The sequence below is a fragment of the Gallus gallus genome, chromosome 27 (assembly GCF_016699485.2).
Source record: "Gallus gallus isolate bGalGal1 chromosome 27, bGalGal1.mat.broiler.GRCg7b, whole genome shotgun sequence".
Taxonomy (NCBI): domain Eukaryota; kingdom Metazoa; phylum Chordata; class Aves; order Galliformes; family Phasianidae; genus Gallus; species Gallus gallus.
In genome coordinates this window covers 941,935-959,358 of record NC_052558.1, presented here as the reverse complement: position 1 = coordinate 959,358, position 17,424 = coordinate 941,935, and the positions used below count along the sequence as shown (strand labels likewise).

General features: G+C 60.1%; 2 protein-coding genes across 11 annotated transcripts; both read left to right on the top strand.

Moving 5' to 3' along the window:
* The first annotated feature begins 68 nt into the window (after window positions 1-68).
* Window positions 69-9,541, top strand: DCAKD (dephospho-CoA kinase domain containing). 9 transcript variants are annotated; one of them, XR_005842016.2, is made up of 7 exons: window positions 69-101; window positions 2,176-2,293; window positions 3,819-4,022; window positions 5,515-5,602; window positions 5,684-5,843; window positions 6,010-6,130; window positions 9,140-9,513. XR_005842016.2 is itself a non-coding variant. In XM_040653416.2 (6 exons), exons 2-6 carry the CDS (start codon window positions 2,182-2,184, stop codon window positions 9,191-9,193), a joined length of 618 nt encoding a protein of 205 aa, XP_040509350.2. In that variant the 5' UTR covers window positions 69-101; window positions 2,176-2,181; the 3' UTR covers window positions 9,194-9,541. The 9 variants fall into 9 exon arrangements, 8 of the variants coding, with proteins under 8 accessions (XP_040509350.2, XP_024999866.3, XP_015154764.1 ...); XM_040653416.2 differs by lacking the exon at window positions 6,010-6,130 and having other exon boundaries at window positions 9,140-9,541; XM_025144098.3 differs by lacking the exon at window positions 9,140-9,513 and having other exon boundaries at window positions 6,010-6,661.
* Window positions 9,542-12,407: 2,866 nt separating this feature from the next.
* On the top strand, window positions 12,408-17,067 carry C1QL1 (complement C1q like 1). 2 transcript variants are annotated; one of them, XM_040653415.2, is made up of 3 exons: window positions 12,408-13,149; window positions 15,809-15,906; window positions 16,572-17,067. In XM_040653415.2, exons 1-3 carry the CDS (start codon window positions 12,592-12,594, stop codon window positions 16,912-16,914), a joined length of 999 nt encoding a protein of 332 aa, XP_040509349.1. In that variant the 5' UTR covers window positions 12,408-12,591; the 3' UTR covers window positions 16,915-17,067. The 2 variants fall into 2 exon arrangements, with proteins under 2 accessions (XP_040509349.1, XP_428543.4); XM_428543.8 differs by lacking the exon at window positions 15,809-15,906.
* Window positions 17,068-17,424: the final 357 nt, after the last annotated feature.

Genomic DNA, 17,424 nt, shown 5'->3' with positions numbered 1-17,424 from the left:
ATCCCAAAGCGGGCGGCGCTGATTGGCTGAGGGCAGCACTCTCAGTTCCTCCCAGCCAATCGGCGTGCGCTACACTGCGTGGTGCGCGAAGCCGGCAGCGGGTGAGTGCGTGAGGGGGCGAGCCTCTGGGCCTGGCTCAGCCCGGCTGAGGGGCTGCGGTTGGGGGTGTGGCTGCGGATTTCCACGCTGAGATCATGATTTATTTTTTATTTTTTCCCTTTTAATTTCATTTTCTGTCATTGCCGAGCCCCTGGAGCTGGGCTCGGAGTGAAGTTGGTGCACCTTGGCCTTCAAACCCGGCTCCTTGAGATGTGTACCATTAGGCCTCTCTGTTCTGTGTGGTAAAATCATTGAATTTTCCACTTTTTTTTTTTCCCCCTGGTTTTGGCTTTCCTCTTGTTTGTTTGGTTAATTGGTGCAGGCCAGCGCCGCCCCAAACTGCTCTGTTCTGGGGGAAAAGCAGCATCTGTCTCCTGCCCATCTGCAGGAAGGGATGATCGGCCCCTGTGTACAAATCAAACCCACTATCATTAAACATTTACACCTCACAGCACGTTTATACCTCACACCACGGGTCTCATATGGTCTCTGTGGCAGTACAAGTGCTTACAAACTGCATTTGGCTGCATTTTGTATGCCAGCCTTTCACACTGCTCCTTTACCCCTCAGTAATTCCTGCAGCTGTCAGCTCACTGAGGTCTGTAACAGAGGGACAGAAAGAGGTTTGTTGGGACCACGTAACAGAGGGACAGAGGTTCATTGGGATCATGTAACACAGGACAGAAATAGGTTTGTTGGGACCAGGTCCCAGATGGGGCCACAGCTTGGGGTTACTGCGCTTAGAAATGCTGCATTTACTTTACATGGGCAGGAGAGTGTTCTCTTTCTAAACACAGGAGAAGAGTTTCCTCCCTACGAAGCTGTGTACTGATGGCCTGAGCCCCCTCCACTCCCCCACGCCAGCCCTGCCCACATCACAGGGCGTAGAACATCCAGGGCTGGATCCTAGCCCACTCTGAAGGTGAGGGGGGGGGGGGGGGGGGAATACTCCGTGGGGGTCAGATGCTCACTTGGCAACAAAGCTCAGGATTTACATCAGCCTCCCGGAGATCACTGATGTTTGTTGCTGACCTCTCTGAATTCACCCTTCTTGCTGGAGTTAACCCCATTTGTTTGCCAAGAGGAAGGGAAGAGCGGACGTGGTGCTGCTTTGGGCTCTGTGTGCTCTCAGCAGCCACGGAGTGAAGTTGCTGGCAGGTGCTGCTGGCTTTCCTCTCTTTGCTTTAACTCCCACTTCCTCCCTCTGCTGAACTGCCTTCAGCTGCTGCTGAGCGCATCCAGCCCTCTCTGGGTCCCATTTGTGGGACTGAGTCGTGACACAGGTGTCTTTTTCTAGCAAAAAGGAAGCATTGAAATCACACAGATCATCAGGGTTTGGGGCAGGTGCCTCTCCAGGAGCGGCTGTTTCCCCTGGTCTGGCCAGGAGGAGGATAAGGGGTGGCGAAGAGCAGCCCACCACTCCAGGAATGTGGTTGCTAAGGGGATGGAGCCGCTCTCAGCTGATTTGGAAAGGGGCTGAACCAGCCCCAGGGCTATCAGCAGGCACAGGGCTGTGCCTCTCATGCCTCTTTGTGAGCTGACAGCCACGAGCTCACTGCTCAGAGCCCTGATTTCTTGCATCCGTCGCGCTGTCCATGCGGTGCATGCTGTCGATGACAGTGCTGGCTTCCAGGTAATGCAGAGATGCGATTTACTTGCAGGCTCCCGTGGTCTGCGTCCCGATTATGTCAGAGGTAGCTTGTCTCCTCTTGCTCCCCATCTGTTGAGATCAAGCAGAGCTCACTATCTGTCCTCGTGGGCTGAAGTGCTGGGTGAGTTCTTCCCGTTGTCACTGATCCCGTGTCATCCTGCCAGATGTGTTGGTGTCCTCTGATTTGGGATGCTGTAGGTGAGGCACAGCCAGAATCCCCATGCTCTGGGGAAGCCTTGTTTAACCTGGCTCTGTTCTTCAGCATGGGTACCCAGCTCAGAAGGGTGCCAAGACTCTAATAATGTCTCGGTGACTCCCTGAAAATGTATGACTGGGCTCTGAATGAAGTTGCCTGTTGGTATAAATATTTGATGAACAAAACAGCCTCTTCCTGGCACGTTTTCAGCTCTCTCTTTCTATTTCAGAGCACGATGTTCCTGGTCGGGCTCTCGGGTGGAATTGCATCGGGGAAGAGCACGGTGGTGGCCGTACTCCGGGAACTGGGCTGTGCCGTGATTGATGCTGATGTTATTGCCAGAGAGGGTTCGTTCTGCATAGCTGATCTTTCTCCCCGATGTTCCCCTGACAACTGGGATTGATGTGCGGTGACGCGCAGACGGCAGAGGGTGCTCTGGGTACATTAGATCTGCTTCCCTCCCATTCCCCCAGCCGGTGGGGCTGTGTGGAGCAGCTGTCTCAGGGGATTGGAACTAAGATATATTTCTAATAAAAAAAAAAAAAAGAAAGAAAAGAAAAGAAAAAGAAAAAGATCATGTCCTAATAACAAATGCCAGGGGAGATCTTGCCCTGAGTTTCCCTCTCCAGGAGTGCAATGCAGTCAGTGCTTCCCAGCTTTGAAAGCAAGCTCTTGGCAAAATAAATGCATTTCTCCTTACTGTGGGTTCCGTGGGCTGATCCGACCTCCTGAGCCCCAGGACCTTACCCTGTAACTCAGTTACGCTGGGTGGTATCACTGAGCTGAAAGAATTCCCCCGGTGCTGGGTGTTAATACAGAGAAATCCATCCACAAAATCATTTGTGCCTTAATGTGCTCAAAAGAAAAAAAAAGAAAGAAAGAAAAAGAAAAAAAAAGAGGCTGCAAAGATCTCAGCTCAGAGGGAATTCAGCCTGTGCTCCTGCACATCTGTGCCTTCCTGCTTAGAAATCCAGGCGCTGGGTCTGCAGCTGAGCAGCGGTGCAGGCTGTGTCATTCTGGAGTGCTTTTCTGTTTGTTGAAGAACTTACCATGTAGCCACTCAAAGCTGCGATGCTCTCATGTTTTATTGCACTGTAATTCCCCTGGAGGTGCTGGAAATTTGCTAGAGGTGCTCAGAGCCCTCGGAGGCCATAGGAAAACACTATGGATGCTTGATGTCAGTTTTCTACCAATGGCTTCGTTTTTCTCCAATTCCTTTTTTATGTGTGTGTGCTCACTGTATGGATCTCACCCACCCTGAAACGGCCTCAACGTGAAATTCCGATGGAGAAAGAAATTGGTCTTAAAGACTTTTATTAGGTTGGCCCACGGTTACAACCTGTGGCAACGTTCCTGGATTTCTGAGAGGAAATTACATCTGCTCTGCCACTCTCTGTGGCCAGCCTCAGCTTGATCTTAATTACGTTTTTATTATTTCATCCTTTCTGTTGGTGATTTTGATGCCCGTTTAATGTCTGAGTCCCCCCGAATACCTGCTGGGAATTGATCTCTGAGACAGTTGCTGCATTCGTTCTCACAAAGAATGTGGTGGCTGAGGCTAAAAGCAGCACAACAGCTTTGTGACAGCCGGAGCCGTTGGTGCGGCACGTCCGAGGCGGTCGTGGCGCTGAATTAATGTCCGCAGAGCGCTTCGATCCCCAGGTGTCAGCCCTCGGAGGGACCTCGGGCTGAGAGTTTGCAGAGTGCTGCCCGCAGCGCCGGTGCCAGGTGTCTGCCGGTGCGTGCTGGCAGGCAAATGCGCTCTCAAGCTCTGTTATTTAATGAGCAAACCTCATTTGAGGCCGATCGCTGATGCAAAAGCTGCCTGTGCTGTGCGATTGCCTCTGACCTCCGGCTGTTTAATGTTACCAGTGGTGCAGCCCCGCCTGAAGGCCTATCAGCAGATCGTGCGGTACTTCGGCCCCGAGATCCTCCTGGAGAGCGGAGAGATCAACCGCGAGGCGCTGGGAAGCATCATCTTCTCCCAGCCGGAGAAACGGCGGCTGCTGAACGCCATCACCCACCCCGAGATCCAGAAGGAGATGCTGAAGCAAGTCTTGAAGTACTTTGTGCTAGGTAAGGGCGTCGGGGGCTGCTGGCTGTCCCCAGTCACTCTGCTCTCCATGTCAACGTGGAGAAAGGGACAGGGAAAGGGACAGAACCAGCGCTGAGTGACGGCCTTTGTGCTCCGCCGCTGGTGGCCTTTAGCATCGGCGTTCCGAGTATTCATCACTGCCCTTCCTGCCTTTCACTGCTGCCCTTCGCATTCTTCTTCCGTGGCTTAAAGTACATCTGCAGGGCCTGAGAAAGGCATTGTGAGGCCTCTTTGGAGATTGCTCTTTGGATAATGTCATACCTTCTGAAATGGCCAAATATTATTCCCCGCTCCCAACCTCTCTGGGCTTCGATGAAAGCTGCAGAGCACTTTTAGTCTCGATAAGGTGAGAAATGGGCTGACAGCTGTGCTTTCCAAAGTCCCGCTTTTCCCCCTGATAAATATAACAAATACAGCTGTCAGACTTGGTCTAATCAAATGCCAGATAAGATCACCAGCTGTTTTGGAGGTCTCCGTGTAGACAGAAGGATGTCTTAATAGAGTCAGTCTGGTTTTGTGGAGCTTATCGTAGCTGAGCTGCATGACAGCTGAATAGGGCTGTGCGGGGACCCCAAGATTTGGGGTGGAAGGAGCAGAAGGCGAGGGAAACAACAGGCAGGAGAGCTGGGAGCCAAAACATACCGAGTTCTGAACCCAGAACTGCAGAGTTGGAAGGAAGACCCCGTCCTGCCCCTTGGCGAGAGTGCAGTGTGTGTTCAGCAGGCTGCTTTGTCCTCATTAGTCAGGTTTTAATGATTTGGGATAGCTGGATGCTGTCTCCGAGGATTGCTTTGTAAGGAAGGCTCTATTGATCAAGCCATAGGGCAGCGAGAAGCATCTCTGGATAGAGATGCTGGTAAAATGGTGGTTTGCTGGGGGATTGTGCCTTTGTCAGGCTTTTGTTGCCATGGCCTGGTTGGTTGGGGAGCGTTGGCTTTGTAAACCAGCAGAGCTGTCTGCAAGGATCTCCTTGCTCTCTCTGGGAAAAGTGGAACTGCTCAGCTAAAGCTTTCCAGAAGGGAAGAAAACTAAGCTGGAAAATGAGCCGGGAAACATCGGCTTAACTGACTGCAGCCTGGCAGAGCCTCGGACAGCTGAAAGAGAGAAGAGCACATTCTGCTGTGGGCACTGCTCCCCTGGAGAGGCCGGCGACGACGTGTGACTGCTGCTCCTGCCAGCACCGCACTGCCGCTTCCATTTGAGCTTCTTGTTTCATCTCCTCATTATATTTCAGCAGCTTCACCTTTGGTCTGAGATCATCCAGGTTAGGGTTTTGGTTGTTGATTTTTTTTTTTTTCCCCCCTGCAGAAACTTGGAATGAAACCGTTTCCTCTGTCTGAGAGGGAGGAGGGCTCTCGGAGCAGCTGCACTCGTGGAGCTGCAGAGTGTTGCTGGAGCAGCTGCAGTGCACGTGGGAGGCTGCTGTGAATCTGTGTAACGCTGTTCCTTTTGGGGGTGTTGTCGTTCCTGCAGGCTACCGCTATGTGATCCTCGACATCCCTCTGCTCTTCGAGACCAAGAGACTGACCAAGTTCATGAAGCACACCATCCTGGTTTACTGGTAAGTGCCGTGTGCGCCGCAAGCACCGGGACACCACCCCAGCCTTCCCTGCCCCTCTCAGCGCCGCCCTCTGCCCCGCAGCGACCCGCAGACCCAGCTGGCACGCCTGAGGAAGAGGAGCGGGCTGTCCCAGGCTGAGGCCGAAGCACGCATCGCCTCGCAGCTGCCGCTGGACGAGAAGCGCAGGATGGCCACTCACGTCATCGACAACTCCGGCGACCGTGAGAGCACGCGCCAGCAGGTGCTGAGGCTGCACGCGAGGCTGGAGGGTTCCCTGGACTTCCTCTGGGCACGGCTGGCGGTGGGAACGGCCGTGGCCGCTCTCGGAGGGCTGCTGTACATCCTGCTGCAGCATTTCATCTCTTAATTCGCCTTTTTTAGGGTTCTTTTTTTTTTTTTCTTCTCAGTTGTTTTCCAAAGGCCTGGATTTCCAGGTTTGAAAAGGGCACTGAAAGGCCACCTGTTTTAATGAGCTTTGCCAGCTGAATGCAGACAGTGGGGTGAGGTTTCTCCTACTGACTTCCCAAGGTGAATGTGAGTTTTCTCCCATCTCTGTTCTTTAACTCTCTGCTCAGGGTCTGGTGCCCATCTGTGGGGTGAGACAGCTCCCCTGGAGGGGATAAGGCCCTTCTTAGCCCCATGGAGATCTGCATTCAGGCATTCAGCCTCTTCCCTGGCAATCTCTTTATGGGGGGAATAGGTGAGCTCTTAGGTCTGGTTCCTGCTGCTGGGTGTCCCCAGGTTGATCCCCAGTGATTAGATATGGGATTTCCCCTTCTTTCACCTTAAACCTGTGGTTGGGAACCAGCAGCATGTCATTCCCAATGGCTGGGAGTACAGCTGGCTGCTCGCAGCTCCTCTGCCCCTTGTTTCTGCAGCCTAAACAACCCTGTGAGTGTTACCTTCCAAAGGGGGATGATGCTGAGGGTCTGATGCACCCCCAGAGGGTCTGAGACCTGGGAGCTGCCCCATGGAAAGGCACTGCTGGAGAGCATGAGCCTGGGCGAGGCAGGTGCTGGCTCTTGGCGTTTGTTTTAATAAAGCACTAACCAGCAGGCAGTTCCCCGTGGCTCTGAGATTTCCGGGCTGCAGCGCTGCTCTTTTCCTGGCCTTCTCCCAGGCTGTTCCTATGCCGGGGCACGGCTGTGCTCTGTAAAGTTCATTGTGTGCAAGCAAAGCTTACGAGCACATTTATGCGTTCCTGATGCAGGGCCGGTCCCGGTCCCAGGAGCGCTGCAGCCTCTGTTCCTGCAGGGCCGTGGCTCAGCCCTGGCCCTGAGCTCTGCTCTCAGCTCTGGGCTCCTGAGCACCGAGCACAGTGGGGTGTCTGGTCCCACGTTTAGTGTAGCTGTGGGGACCTGCGGGTCCCAGCCCCGGGCTGCTTAGTCTGAGCATCCCGGCACAAGCAATAACCCTCCGTCATGCCCCTCTCCTGCTTTTTAATGTGCCTTTAATTGCAGTGGTGATGTCGGGGCCGGGAGTCCCTCCCAGCAAGCCATAAATCAGAGCTGGAGCAGGACAGGCTAAGCCAGAGATAAGCACTGATTGCGTTCCTCCCTCCCGGCTCACTGCCTCTGCGATAAATGGGGCTGCGATGAGGCCGGGGGGAGTGAGGCTGGCACAGTAATCACATTTGGCGCTCTGCTCCCGCCCCGCTGACGTTTCCCAGGCACTAATGAGTTTAGTAGGGCCGAGAGAGGGCTGATTTCAGGGGGGCTGAGAGGCGCAGTGCTGCCCAGCGTGGGGATGGGGGTGTGCGGTGCCCGGCTGTGGGGCTGCGGTGGGCTCATACCTTGTGTCCTGGCTGCACAGCTGGCACCCGTGGGGAGGACACTGAGCCCAGTGCATGGCTTTGGAATTGGATGCTGCATCCCCCGTGGGTACCCACCTGTGGTCCCCCACCGTGCGTGCCCTTCTCTGGCTGCCATGTCCCTCAGCCTTGGGGACGGGCTGGGGACACACCCCGTGGCCACATCCCTGACCCTCTCGGGGGCACCCTGCACTCAGCGGCTGTCCCCACCGGTGACAAATGGCTCAGCTCTGTGCCATCGACAGCTCAATCGATGGCTCTGGAGGGAACCCGAAGGGCAATGCGCATCCATCTGAGGACATGAGGCCTGCTTGAGACCTTCGTGCTTGTGACACTGGTGGCTGCCACCCAGCGTGGGTCCGTGGAGGCACCCAGGCTGTGGGACAGCGCAGTGTCTCTTTGTCCCCAGGCACGGGCTGGGACCCAACACCCGGGGAGGGGCCGTTGGGGACAGGAGGAGGGGGCTGAGTGGTGTCACTGTGTGGCACCGGTGTCACAGTCGCTGTCACCGTGTGGTCCCTGCAGCATCACAGTGTCACCGTCTCCGCACGGTCCTGCACGCGTGGCACAGTGCTGCAGCACAGCCCCGCGGCGCCACCGCTCGTGGGTGTCACACGGTGTCACTGTCACCGCGCGCTGCACGGGGTGTCACTGCTGCTGCCTGGCCACGGGGTGCCACACAGTGTCACTGCGGCTCCCATGGGTTGTCACAGGGAGTCAGTGTCACTGCCTGGCGCATGGGGTGTCACACAGTGCCATGTCACTGCATGGCCCACGGGTGTCACCCAGCGTCACGTCACCGCCGTCCCGCAGCGCATGGCACAGCGTTGCCGTCAGCGCGTGGCCTGCGGGTGTCACCCAGCGTTGCTGTCACTGCATGGCCCGTGGGGTGTCACGCAGCGTCACTTCACGCCACGGCCACTCCCCTGCACATCCTGTGGGCTGCCACCCCTGTCACTGCACGGTCCCCAACCCACTGGGGGATGCGTCCCCACGGTCCCCGAGTTGGACCCACCCGCCCACCCCGTCCCTGTCCCCCGCTGCCAGGCAAGCAGTGATTTTCCATCAGTCACCGGCTGTCTCGATCAGCCAGGCTCTAATTAAGTATTGGTGTTGGCAGCCCTTAATTGCCAAGCGGTGGGAGGGTGGTGGCCCTGCTGTGCCCACAGCCTCTGTAATGAGCGGCCGTGAGAGGGGATGGGCTAGGGGGATGTACTGCCCCAGCCTCACCCCAAAGCTGCGCCGGGGTCACCCCATAGGATGGGGGGCGTTGCCCAGCACTGGGCTGAGTATGAGGGTTGGCCCGTGCCCAGCTGGCCAGCTAGCTCCGAGTCATCCAGCTAGCCTGTTGGCCAAGTGACCTCCCAGCTAGCCAGAAAGCCTGATGGTCAACTGGCCAGTTAGCCGACCAGCCAGCCCACTGGCCATCAAGTCAACCCGATAGCTAACCAGCGCAGCGCCTGGCCACCCACCAGCAGCCAACCAGCTAGTTGACCAACCAGCTAGCCACCTGCCGGCTAGCCCATAGCCAGCTTCCTAGCCAACCAGCCAGCCCCACCAGCCACCTTGGACAACTCTAGCCAAGCAGGCAACCAAAGAGCCAGTGGGGTGTCTGGTCTGCAGTGGGTGCGTGGTGGCTGGGATCATGGCCAAGGCACTTAGCAGGGACAAGGGAGTGCTGTGCTAGAACTGTGCCTCAGTTTCCCCTTCTGTTTCTTTCTCTCCAGCTCCATGTTGCTGTCACAGTGCCTAGACACCATACCAGATCATCGCTCGTCTAGAAAACTCATTAACACCTTCATTTAATCAGCACTGCTGCCCAACAAGGTGGTCACAGTGCCCTTTCGCAGTGCTGGAGGGGCTGCAGGTCTGGAGGGATGGAAGGATGCAAGGAGGGATGGATGGAGAGATTAAGGTATGAAAGGATGGATGGAAGGACTGATGAATAGAAGGGTGGATGGGTGGATGAATGAAGGGGTGGAGAGATGGGTGGAAGGATGGACAAATGCATGCATGGAAACGTGGATAGATGCATTCATGCATGGATGCATAGACATGTGGAAGGAAGGAAGGAAGGAAGGAAGGAAGGAAGGAAGGAAGGAAGGAAGGAAGGAAGGAAGGAAGGAGGGAAGGAGGGAAGGAGGGAAGGAAGGAAGGAAGGAGGGAAGGAGGGAAGGAGGGAAGGAGGGAAGGAAGGAAGGAAGGAGGGAAGGAGGGAAGGAGGGAAGGAAGGAAGGAGGGAAGGAGGGAAGGAGGGAAGGAAGGAAGGGTGGCTGTTCAGATGGATAATGGATGGGTTTGTGGGTGGATAGGTGCCCCCAGGGCAGTAGGCAGCAGCAGGGGAAGCCCCACACAGGAGCTTTCGCAGCCCATTGATGGCACACCCACCTTGGTGAGCTCATGGGCATTGCACACCTGTGTGCACGTGTGAGCTCCCCCATGCACACAGGCACATGCGCTCACACACGCCCACATGTGCACATACATCCCCACACAGATGTGCACCTCCTCACTTGTGGAGGGGAAACTGAGGCACAGAGCAGCTCTGACCCCATCCCGCAGCCCCACCACCGCCTGCTCGCTCTCTTCTCCAAATCCCAAATCCTCCCTAACGAGCTCCAAGCCGGCAGCAGGGCCATGGCCAGCCCCGTGCCCCTGCGCCATCCCCGTGCCCCACAAGCATTGATCGTGCCCCACACCACCGCGGCCCCTCCGCGCCCCCCGGCCGCCCACCTCCGCCTCGTTCTGCAGAGCAAACAGCCGCGGGCTCGGCTGCGCATCGATTCTGTGAGAGCTGCTGTTTGCTTAACCTTTGCAGAGAGCGGCAGGCGCGCGGCACGAGGAGATGCTGCCTCTCAGCTTTGTCCTTCCCCATCCTTCAGCTGCTAATGGGGCTTTGCTCGCTTGGCTGAGGGGCTGCCGTGACCCACGAGCAGGGGATGGGGATGGGGATCACCCTAGGGTCTCTTCGTGGACCACTCGGGATGTTGTCCCCACTCGCGTGGTGCTGCACATGTGGGGTGATGCTCCTGGTGCTGGCACCATGGGAACGTGGCACTTTGGGGCGGTGGCTGTGCCATGGGATGTGGTTGTTTGGGGTGGTGGCCGTGCTGGTAGGTACACGGTTGTATGAGGTGGTGGCTGCGCCCTGGAGATGCACTGATTTGGGTTCATGGCCATGTCAGTAGGGATGAGGTAGTTTGGGGTGGTGGCTGTGCTATGGGAACAGGGTGGTTTGGGGCTGTGGCTGTGCCAATAGAGACATGATGTTTTGGGGTGGTGGCCATGCCACGGGGACCTGGTGTCCATGCCGACAGGGACAGGATGGTTTGGGATGGTGGCTGCGCCATGAGGATCTGATGGTTTGGAGGTGATGGCTGTGCCATGGGGACATGGTGGTTTGGGGTGGTGACTGTGCCACGGAGATGCAGTGGTTCGGGGTGGCGGCCCTACTGTGGGGACATACTGGTTTGGGGTGGTGAGATGTCCTGTAGTGGCAGCCCTGCTCTGGGGACAAAGTGACATCAGCACACACTGTCTGAGCACAGCAGTGTCCCATTATCCCTCGGCATGAGGCGAGTGCCGTGATTCAATCAGGGGTGTCCAGCGGGGCCCCTCCGTGGCCACACCAGCCGTGTCCCCATCCCCGTGCACAGCTCTGTGCCACCCGTGGGAGCGCTGTGCCGGAGGGTGACTCACGGAGCCCGTGGCCTCGCCGAGGCGTATTTTTAGGAGCTCATTAAAAAAGAAAAGGAAAGGAAAAGGAGGGGAGAGGGAGAAAAGGAGCGGGGAAGCGGCGGCGGAGCGCAGTTATCCTTCACGTGGTGACTGCTTATGGGGACACGGGGACAGCGCAGGGGCGGCACCCCGACCCCAAAATATTCTTAAAGCCCCCAAATCGCCCACGGCCGGCGCTGCGGCTGCGTGTCCCGGGGCTGCGGTGTCACTCCGATGGGTGTCACCGCTCCCCGCGTCCCCGTTGCGATTCGGCCGCGGCGCCGCGGGCGGCTGTCAGTTCCCATCGCGTCGCAGTGCCGGCTGTGACAGGCGGCCGCTCGGCCCCGCAGCCCCCGGTCCTCGGCTGCACAACGCGGGGTGACACGCGGCGGAGCGCGGCCACCAAAGCCCCGGGCGCAGAGCTGGGTGCGCCACAGGGCTTCGTCCTCGCCGTCACCGCCGCTGCCGTGTGTGTGGGGGTGGCATTGCTGGGGACGCCGCGCTCAGCCCCGCTACCGGCAGCAGCGACAGCCCGTGTGGGTCGCGGCGCGGTGCGGGCGTGGGGCTGGGAGGGGTTGGGGCGATGGGGACGTGTTGGGGACGTGGAGTGATGGTGGCCGTGGAGGGGCAGCGTGGCACCGCCGCCCCGTGGGCTGCATTGGGGTGCGGCCCCGCTCCCCGTCCCCAGTGGTCCCTGCTGGGACTGTGGGGACACTGTGGGGACGGTGTCCATTGGGGTATCCTATGGGGTGGGAGCTGTGGGGCACTCTGGGGGCATAGGGCTGCCCCGAGCTTGGGGCTGACGTATGTCCCCTTGGTGTGCGACTGCATGTCCTCCAATGTGCCACATGTGTCCCCTTACCGTCCAACCATGTGTCTCCGTGCGACATGTGTGTCCCCATATGTCACAGGGATGCCCGCTCTGGGCCATCAGGGACACAGGTGACAAACCCAGGGAGCCGTGCCTCGGGCTGAGCCACCCCTCGTCCCAGCGGGGACACAGAGGGGACGTGGGGCGGCAGAACTTCTGACCCCTCCGTGCCACTCGTGCCCCGTGGGCGGCCCCGGGGCTGCACCCCGTACCCGCACCGGGTGGGGGCGTGGCCAGATGGGGGCGTGGCTTTGGGCTACCCGGACGGCTCTGGGGGCGTGGCTCCGCGCGGAGGGGGCGTGGTCTGGGGCGAAGTGGGCGTGGCCAAGGGAGGCTCGGGCGTGACTACATCGGCAGTGGGCGTGGTCACAGCGGGCGGGGGCGTGGCCGGGCGCGGGGGGGCGTGGCCGGGCGCGGAGCGCACCGGAGCTCATCGGAGCGGATCGGAGCGGAGCGGCACCGCCGATCCCCGAACCCCACCGCCCCGCCCGCCCCCAAACCGGCACCATTCCGGCCCAGCGAGCAGCCCCGGCCGGGCGTCGGCTCAGCCTCGGCCGTAAAACTTTGCTGGCGGCCGCTGCGGGCGTGGTGATGGTGCTGGTGCTGGTGGTGCTCATCCCGGTGCTGGTGAGCTCGGCGGGCACCGACGGCCGCTACGAGATGCTGGGCACCTGCCGCATGCTCTGCGAGCCCTACGGGGGCACCGCGCCGGGGGGCGGCCCGCTCCCACCGCCCTCCACGCTGGTGCAGGGGCCGCAGGGCAAAGCGGGCAAACCGGGCAAACCGGGACCGCCGGGACCCCCCGGAGAGCCGGGCCCACCGGGAGCTGCGGGCCCGCCGGGGGTGAGGGGCGAAGCGGGCAAACCGGGGCCGCCCGGGCTGCCGGGTCTGGGGGGTACGGGGGTGGTGAGCACGGCCACCTACAGCACGGTGCCGCGCGTCGCCTTCTATGCCGGCCTGAAGAACCCGCACGAGGGCTATGAGATCCTCAAGTTCGACGACGTGGTCACCAACCTGGGCAACAGCTACGATGCCGCCTCGGGGAAGTTCACCTGTGTCATCCCCGGCACCTATTTCTTCACCTACCACGTCCTGATGCGCGGCGGAGACGGCACCAGCATGTGGGCTGACCTCTGCAAGAATGGGCAGGTATGGGATGGAGGGTCCGGGGAGGTCCTCGGGGGGTCCTGTCCTTCTCCTGCCCACGGGATGCGCATTTCGTGCAGCCCCGGGATGCTCTGTCCTTCTCTTGCCTGTGGGATGTGTGCCCCCACGGTGCTCCGTCCTTCCCTCAGTGGCAGTGATGTGCTCCAGGTCCCTCCCCGCAGCGCCCTGTCCTTCTCCTGCCCACGAAGCGGGCACCCCGGGATGCTCCATCCCTCTTCCAGCTGTGAGATGCGCACCCCCACGGTGCTCCGTCCTCCCAGTGCCAATGATGTGCCCCAGGTGCGTCCCTGAGGTCCCCTATCCTCCTCCTGCCCATGGGATGTGCACCCCCAGGGTGCTCCGTCCCTATTCCAGCCATGGGATGTTCACCCCCAGGGTGCCCTGTCCCTATTCCAGCCATGGGATGTGCACCCCCAGGGTGCTCCGTCCCTATTCCAGCCATGGGATGTGCACCCCCAGGGTGCCCTGTCCCTTTCCCAGCCATGGGATGTGCACCCCATGTTGCTCTGCTCCTCCCCTGCCCATGGGATGCACACCCCCGAGGTGCTCCATCCTTCTCCCAGTGGCAATGACGTGTCCCCATGGGTCCCCTCTCGGTCCCTCTCCTGCCCCTGCGATGTGCCCTGCCGTGCCGTGGGGTGTCCGTGTGCTCCCTGCCGTGTGCCGGTGGCTGTGCCCTGGGGACAGCTGTGCAGGGACAGCAGCTGTAGTGGCCTTGGGCACACTGGGGGGGCTATGAAGTGCTGAACCCACACTGAGGGCAGTGTGAGCCCAGCCCAGAACTGGGTCTGCTGCTCCTCAGTCCTATTTGGGCAGAGATGTCCCCATCCCCAGCTGCTGTGCACCCGTGGGACATCCCCTCCGCCTGGTGACAGCCCCTGGCTGACACACGGTGGGACCGCAGCCCCGGTGCTGAGGCTGCCCCCGTCCCCACCGCCCGCAGCCCCCTCTGTCCCCACATCTCCACCATCCCCATGGCTGAGGCTTCCAGGTGATGTCGCATCCCCGCAACACAAACCCTTCGCCGGAGCTGTGTCTGTCACATTGCAAATGTCACACTGCACCGAGGGGCTCCGAGCTCAGCGGGGTGACACCTCCCCATGGTCTGAGCCACAGCTCTGCCCCGGCAGTTGGGTTTGGCTTTTGGCTGTTGGGTTCTCCCTCCCTTCACTCACAGCCCCAAATCCGAGGCATGAGGGACCCTCAGCGCTTATCTCCATGGCGCTGCCTCCGAGCATCGCTGCACAGTACCCACTGCACTGAGCATTGCCCCGGCACCTCGATGGGGTTTTTCCTTCCTCAAGAGCCCCACAGAGGGATTTGGGAGCCCCGAACCCAGCTGGGAATGGGGTCACCACCCCATCCCTTTGCCATCTGCATCTCCCCATGATTTGAGCCACGGCTTTGCCCCAGCAGTTGGGTTTGACTTTCAGCTGTTGGGTTCTCCCTCCCTTGGCTCACAGCCCCACATTCAGGGCACTCGGGATGCCCGTCACTTATCCCCGCGGCAACAACTCCGAGCCCCCCACGCGGTGCCCATTGCTCTGCGCATCCCCCCAGCATTTGGATGGGGTTTTTCCTTCCCAAATAACCCCACGCAGTGATTTAGGATCCCAAAACACAGCTGGGAACGGGATCAGCGCCCAGCCCTTTGCCATCCCCATGCCGTGGGCTCGTGCCGGCACTAACAGCTGCGCTTCCCGAAGCTGCAAAGCTCCTGTCAAGAGTAAATAAACCCATTCGGGCGTGCGCCTGCAATACAGCTTAATCATCGTCGCGGCCGTCCTCGTCGGGCGCCGGCTTCACAGCCATCCCCACGCGCCGGGTGTTAATTGCCAGCACGATATCAAGGCTCTAATTGGGGTTTGTGTCACAGAAATACGGCCCCAGAGCGAAGTCGGGGTGGTGGGGCTGCACCGCAGCGGTGATGCCCCCATGTTTCCCTATGGAGAAGTGTCCATCGCAGCGCCGGCCGTGCTGCTCGAGTTAATGAGAGCCAGGGGAGCTGCTCCTGGTGATTAATTAGCATTAATTATGATTATTTGTATTAGCTTGTCGCCGTTTTGGCGAGCACGGGGTGACAAAATTGTGTTTGGGAGGAAGATGGATGGATGTCCTCCGTGTTGTGCCTTGTGGGGATGTGGGGGCAGTGGGGGACGGTCTCCAAGGTGCGGCCCCACAGAGGGATGTGTGCGTGGGGCCGCACCTTGGAGAGCCCAAAGGTGCTGTGTTTGACCCCAAGGACCCCAAGGACACGGGGTGCCCCCGAACACCGCACCGCGTCCCTCTGCACTGTGTGGGCACAGAGCTGCAGTGGTCACAGCGGCCACGACACTACTGGGGGCAGCTCACAGCCATGGGGTCAGCAGGGTTGGTGACAGCACTCCCCCAGCTGCCACGTCCCCATTTTGGGCTCTTCTTCCCGCACCCCTCGGCTGCAGGGGCAGCTCCCAGATGTGGGGTTGCTTTTGTTGATATCCCCATTCTGGGCTCCTCTCCTTTCCCACGGGCAGTGCCATGGGGAAACCGAAGCGCAGAGCTGCTGTGCCCCATCTCTGCATCCCCTCCGGTCCTGGGGACACGGCTGCTGGGACAACGCGGTGGCTCTGCTGCCACGGAGCCATTTATCTTCCCTGGTTAGCCAAGGGCTGGCGGGCGCGCGGTGACGAGGCGGCTCCTTAACGAGGGAAGACGGATGGCAGTCGCTGCAGCGGGGACGGGCGGTGTGCTGGGACGTCAGTAGGTTCCAGAGTAAACAGGGGCTGATGGGTGGGATCCGTCACGGCCGTGGGCTGCCTGCGGGTTTGGGGGTGCTGCTGCCTCGGCCCCGATGGCTTTTGTGGTAGCAGCACCCCAGGGGCGGCCGCGGGGCCGTGGTTGTGTCCTTCGGCTGTGGGGTTGGGGCCGTTCCCTGTGAGCCCATTCCTGTCAGTCCTAATTAGGAGCCGCTTCTCCCTGCTGTGCCGCTTTGCATTTCACATGGGATTTTTTACCTGCCGCCTTGTCACTGTCACCCGGCGCGCTGAGATCTCGCTGCAAGGCTCCGGCTCAGATTTGATTACCCCAATAATTCCCTATCAGCCGCAGCCGCAGTGCCACTTCCCTGGGCGGCCGTGGGGCCATTGGGTACGTGTGGGTTTTTACAGGTGTGGGTCTCCCCTCCTGCCCCACGCCTGAGCCGTAACCCCACGTTCAAGCCTATGGGTCAGGGCAGTGGCACCGCTGTCATCACCAGTGCCATCTCGTCCTTCCAGGTCCCATCACCCACGGTGTGGGTCCAAAGAAGCCCGGACAGAGCGGGGAATGGAGCCCATGGGTGTCCCGTGGGGTGTCTGGGTATGGGGTCACGGCGGGGAAGTGTGGCCATGGGATGCAGCTGGGCTAAAGCTGTGTCCCCTGTGCAGGTGCGGGCCAGCGCCATCGCGCAGGATGCGGACCAGAACTACGACTACGCCAGCAACAGCGTCATCCTGCACCTGGATGCGGGCGACGAGGTCTTCATCAAGCTGGACGGGGGCAAAGCCCACGGCGGCAACAACAACAAATACAGCACCTTCTCGGGCTTCATCATCTACTCGGACTGAGCCTGGGCCCACGGCATCACCCCACGGCATCGCCTCACAGCATCGCCCCATGGCATCGCCCCACGCCCACCCAGCCCCACAGCATCCCCACGTGCAGCCCTATGGCCGGCCGCGGGGCCCGGGAGCCCCCTTCCCCATCACCCGCTCACCCCATTGCTGCTAATTCGGGGCGGGGGGAGCAGAGGGGCGGTCCCCTGGCCGTGACCCCCTCGGTGCCCGTGGGATGTGGGTCTGTATGGGGTGCGTCGCACCAGGGTTGTGCCGGGGGAGCTGCCTGGCCGCGGGTGACTCCATGGTAAAGCAGAGCTGTGACCTCTCCCCGTGTGCTGTCTTTGTCCCCGTGTCGGGATGTCACCAGGGTTGGGGACGGCGCCTTCCGGCCTCATTGTCCCCCTCAGCCCGTGGACACAGAGCGCCGTCCCCGGGTGCTGCAGTCCAGGCGGGAGCTGCCGCTGTTGTCCCCTCGCTGTCCCCATGGGGTGACGGTGGGATGGGTCCCTCTGGGGGCTCACGGTGCCCGCTGTAGGGCTGGGCTGTGCAGGGCTGGGTGGTGTGGGGGGCTGTGACACGATGTGGCCCCGTGGCAGAACGTGGCCCCACGAGGGGACCCATCCGCATGGCAGCACGTGGTCAGCCACGTCCCGCGATGGGATGTTGGCCCCATGTGAGAACA

Bases quoted from the DNA above. Each gene is read 5' to 3' on its own strand.
- C1QL1 (XM_040653415.2), top strand. From the start codon at position 12,592: ATGGTGCTGGTGCTGGTGGTGCTCATCCCGGTGCTGGTGAGCTCGGCG. The intron at 13,150-15,808 runs GTATGGGATGGA...TTCCCTGGTTAG, and splicing joins ACCTCTGCAAGAATGGGCAG to CCAAGGGCTGGCGGGCGCGC. The intron at 15,907-16,571 runs GTAGGTTCCAGA...TCCCCTGTGCAG, and splicing joins GGCGGTGTGCTGGGACGTCA to GTGCGGGCCAGCGCCATCGC.
- DCAKD (XM_025144099.3), top strand. From the start codon at position 1,622: ATGCCTCTTTGTGAGCTGACAGCCACGAGCTCACTGCTCAGAGCCCTG. The intron at 1,733-2,175 runs GTAATGCAGAGA...TTTCTATTTCAG, and splicing joins ATGACAGTGCTGGCTTCCAG to AGCACGATGTTCCTGGTCGG. The intron at 4,023-5,514 runs GTAAGGGCGTCG...TCGTTCCTGCAG, and splicing joins CTTGAAGTACTTTGTGCTAG to GCTACCGCTATGTGATCCTC.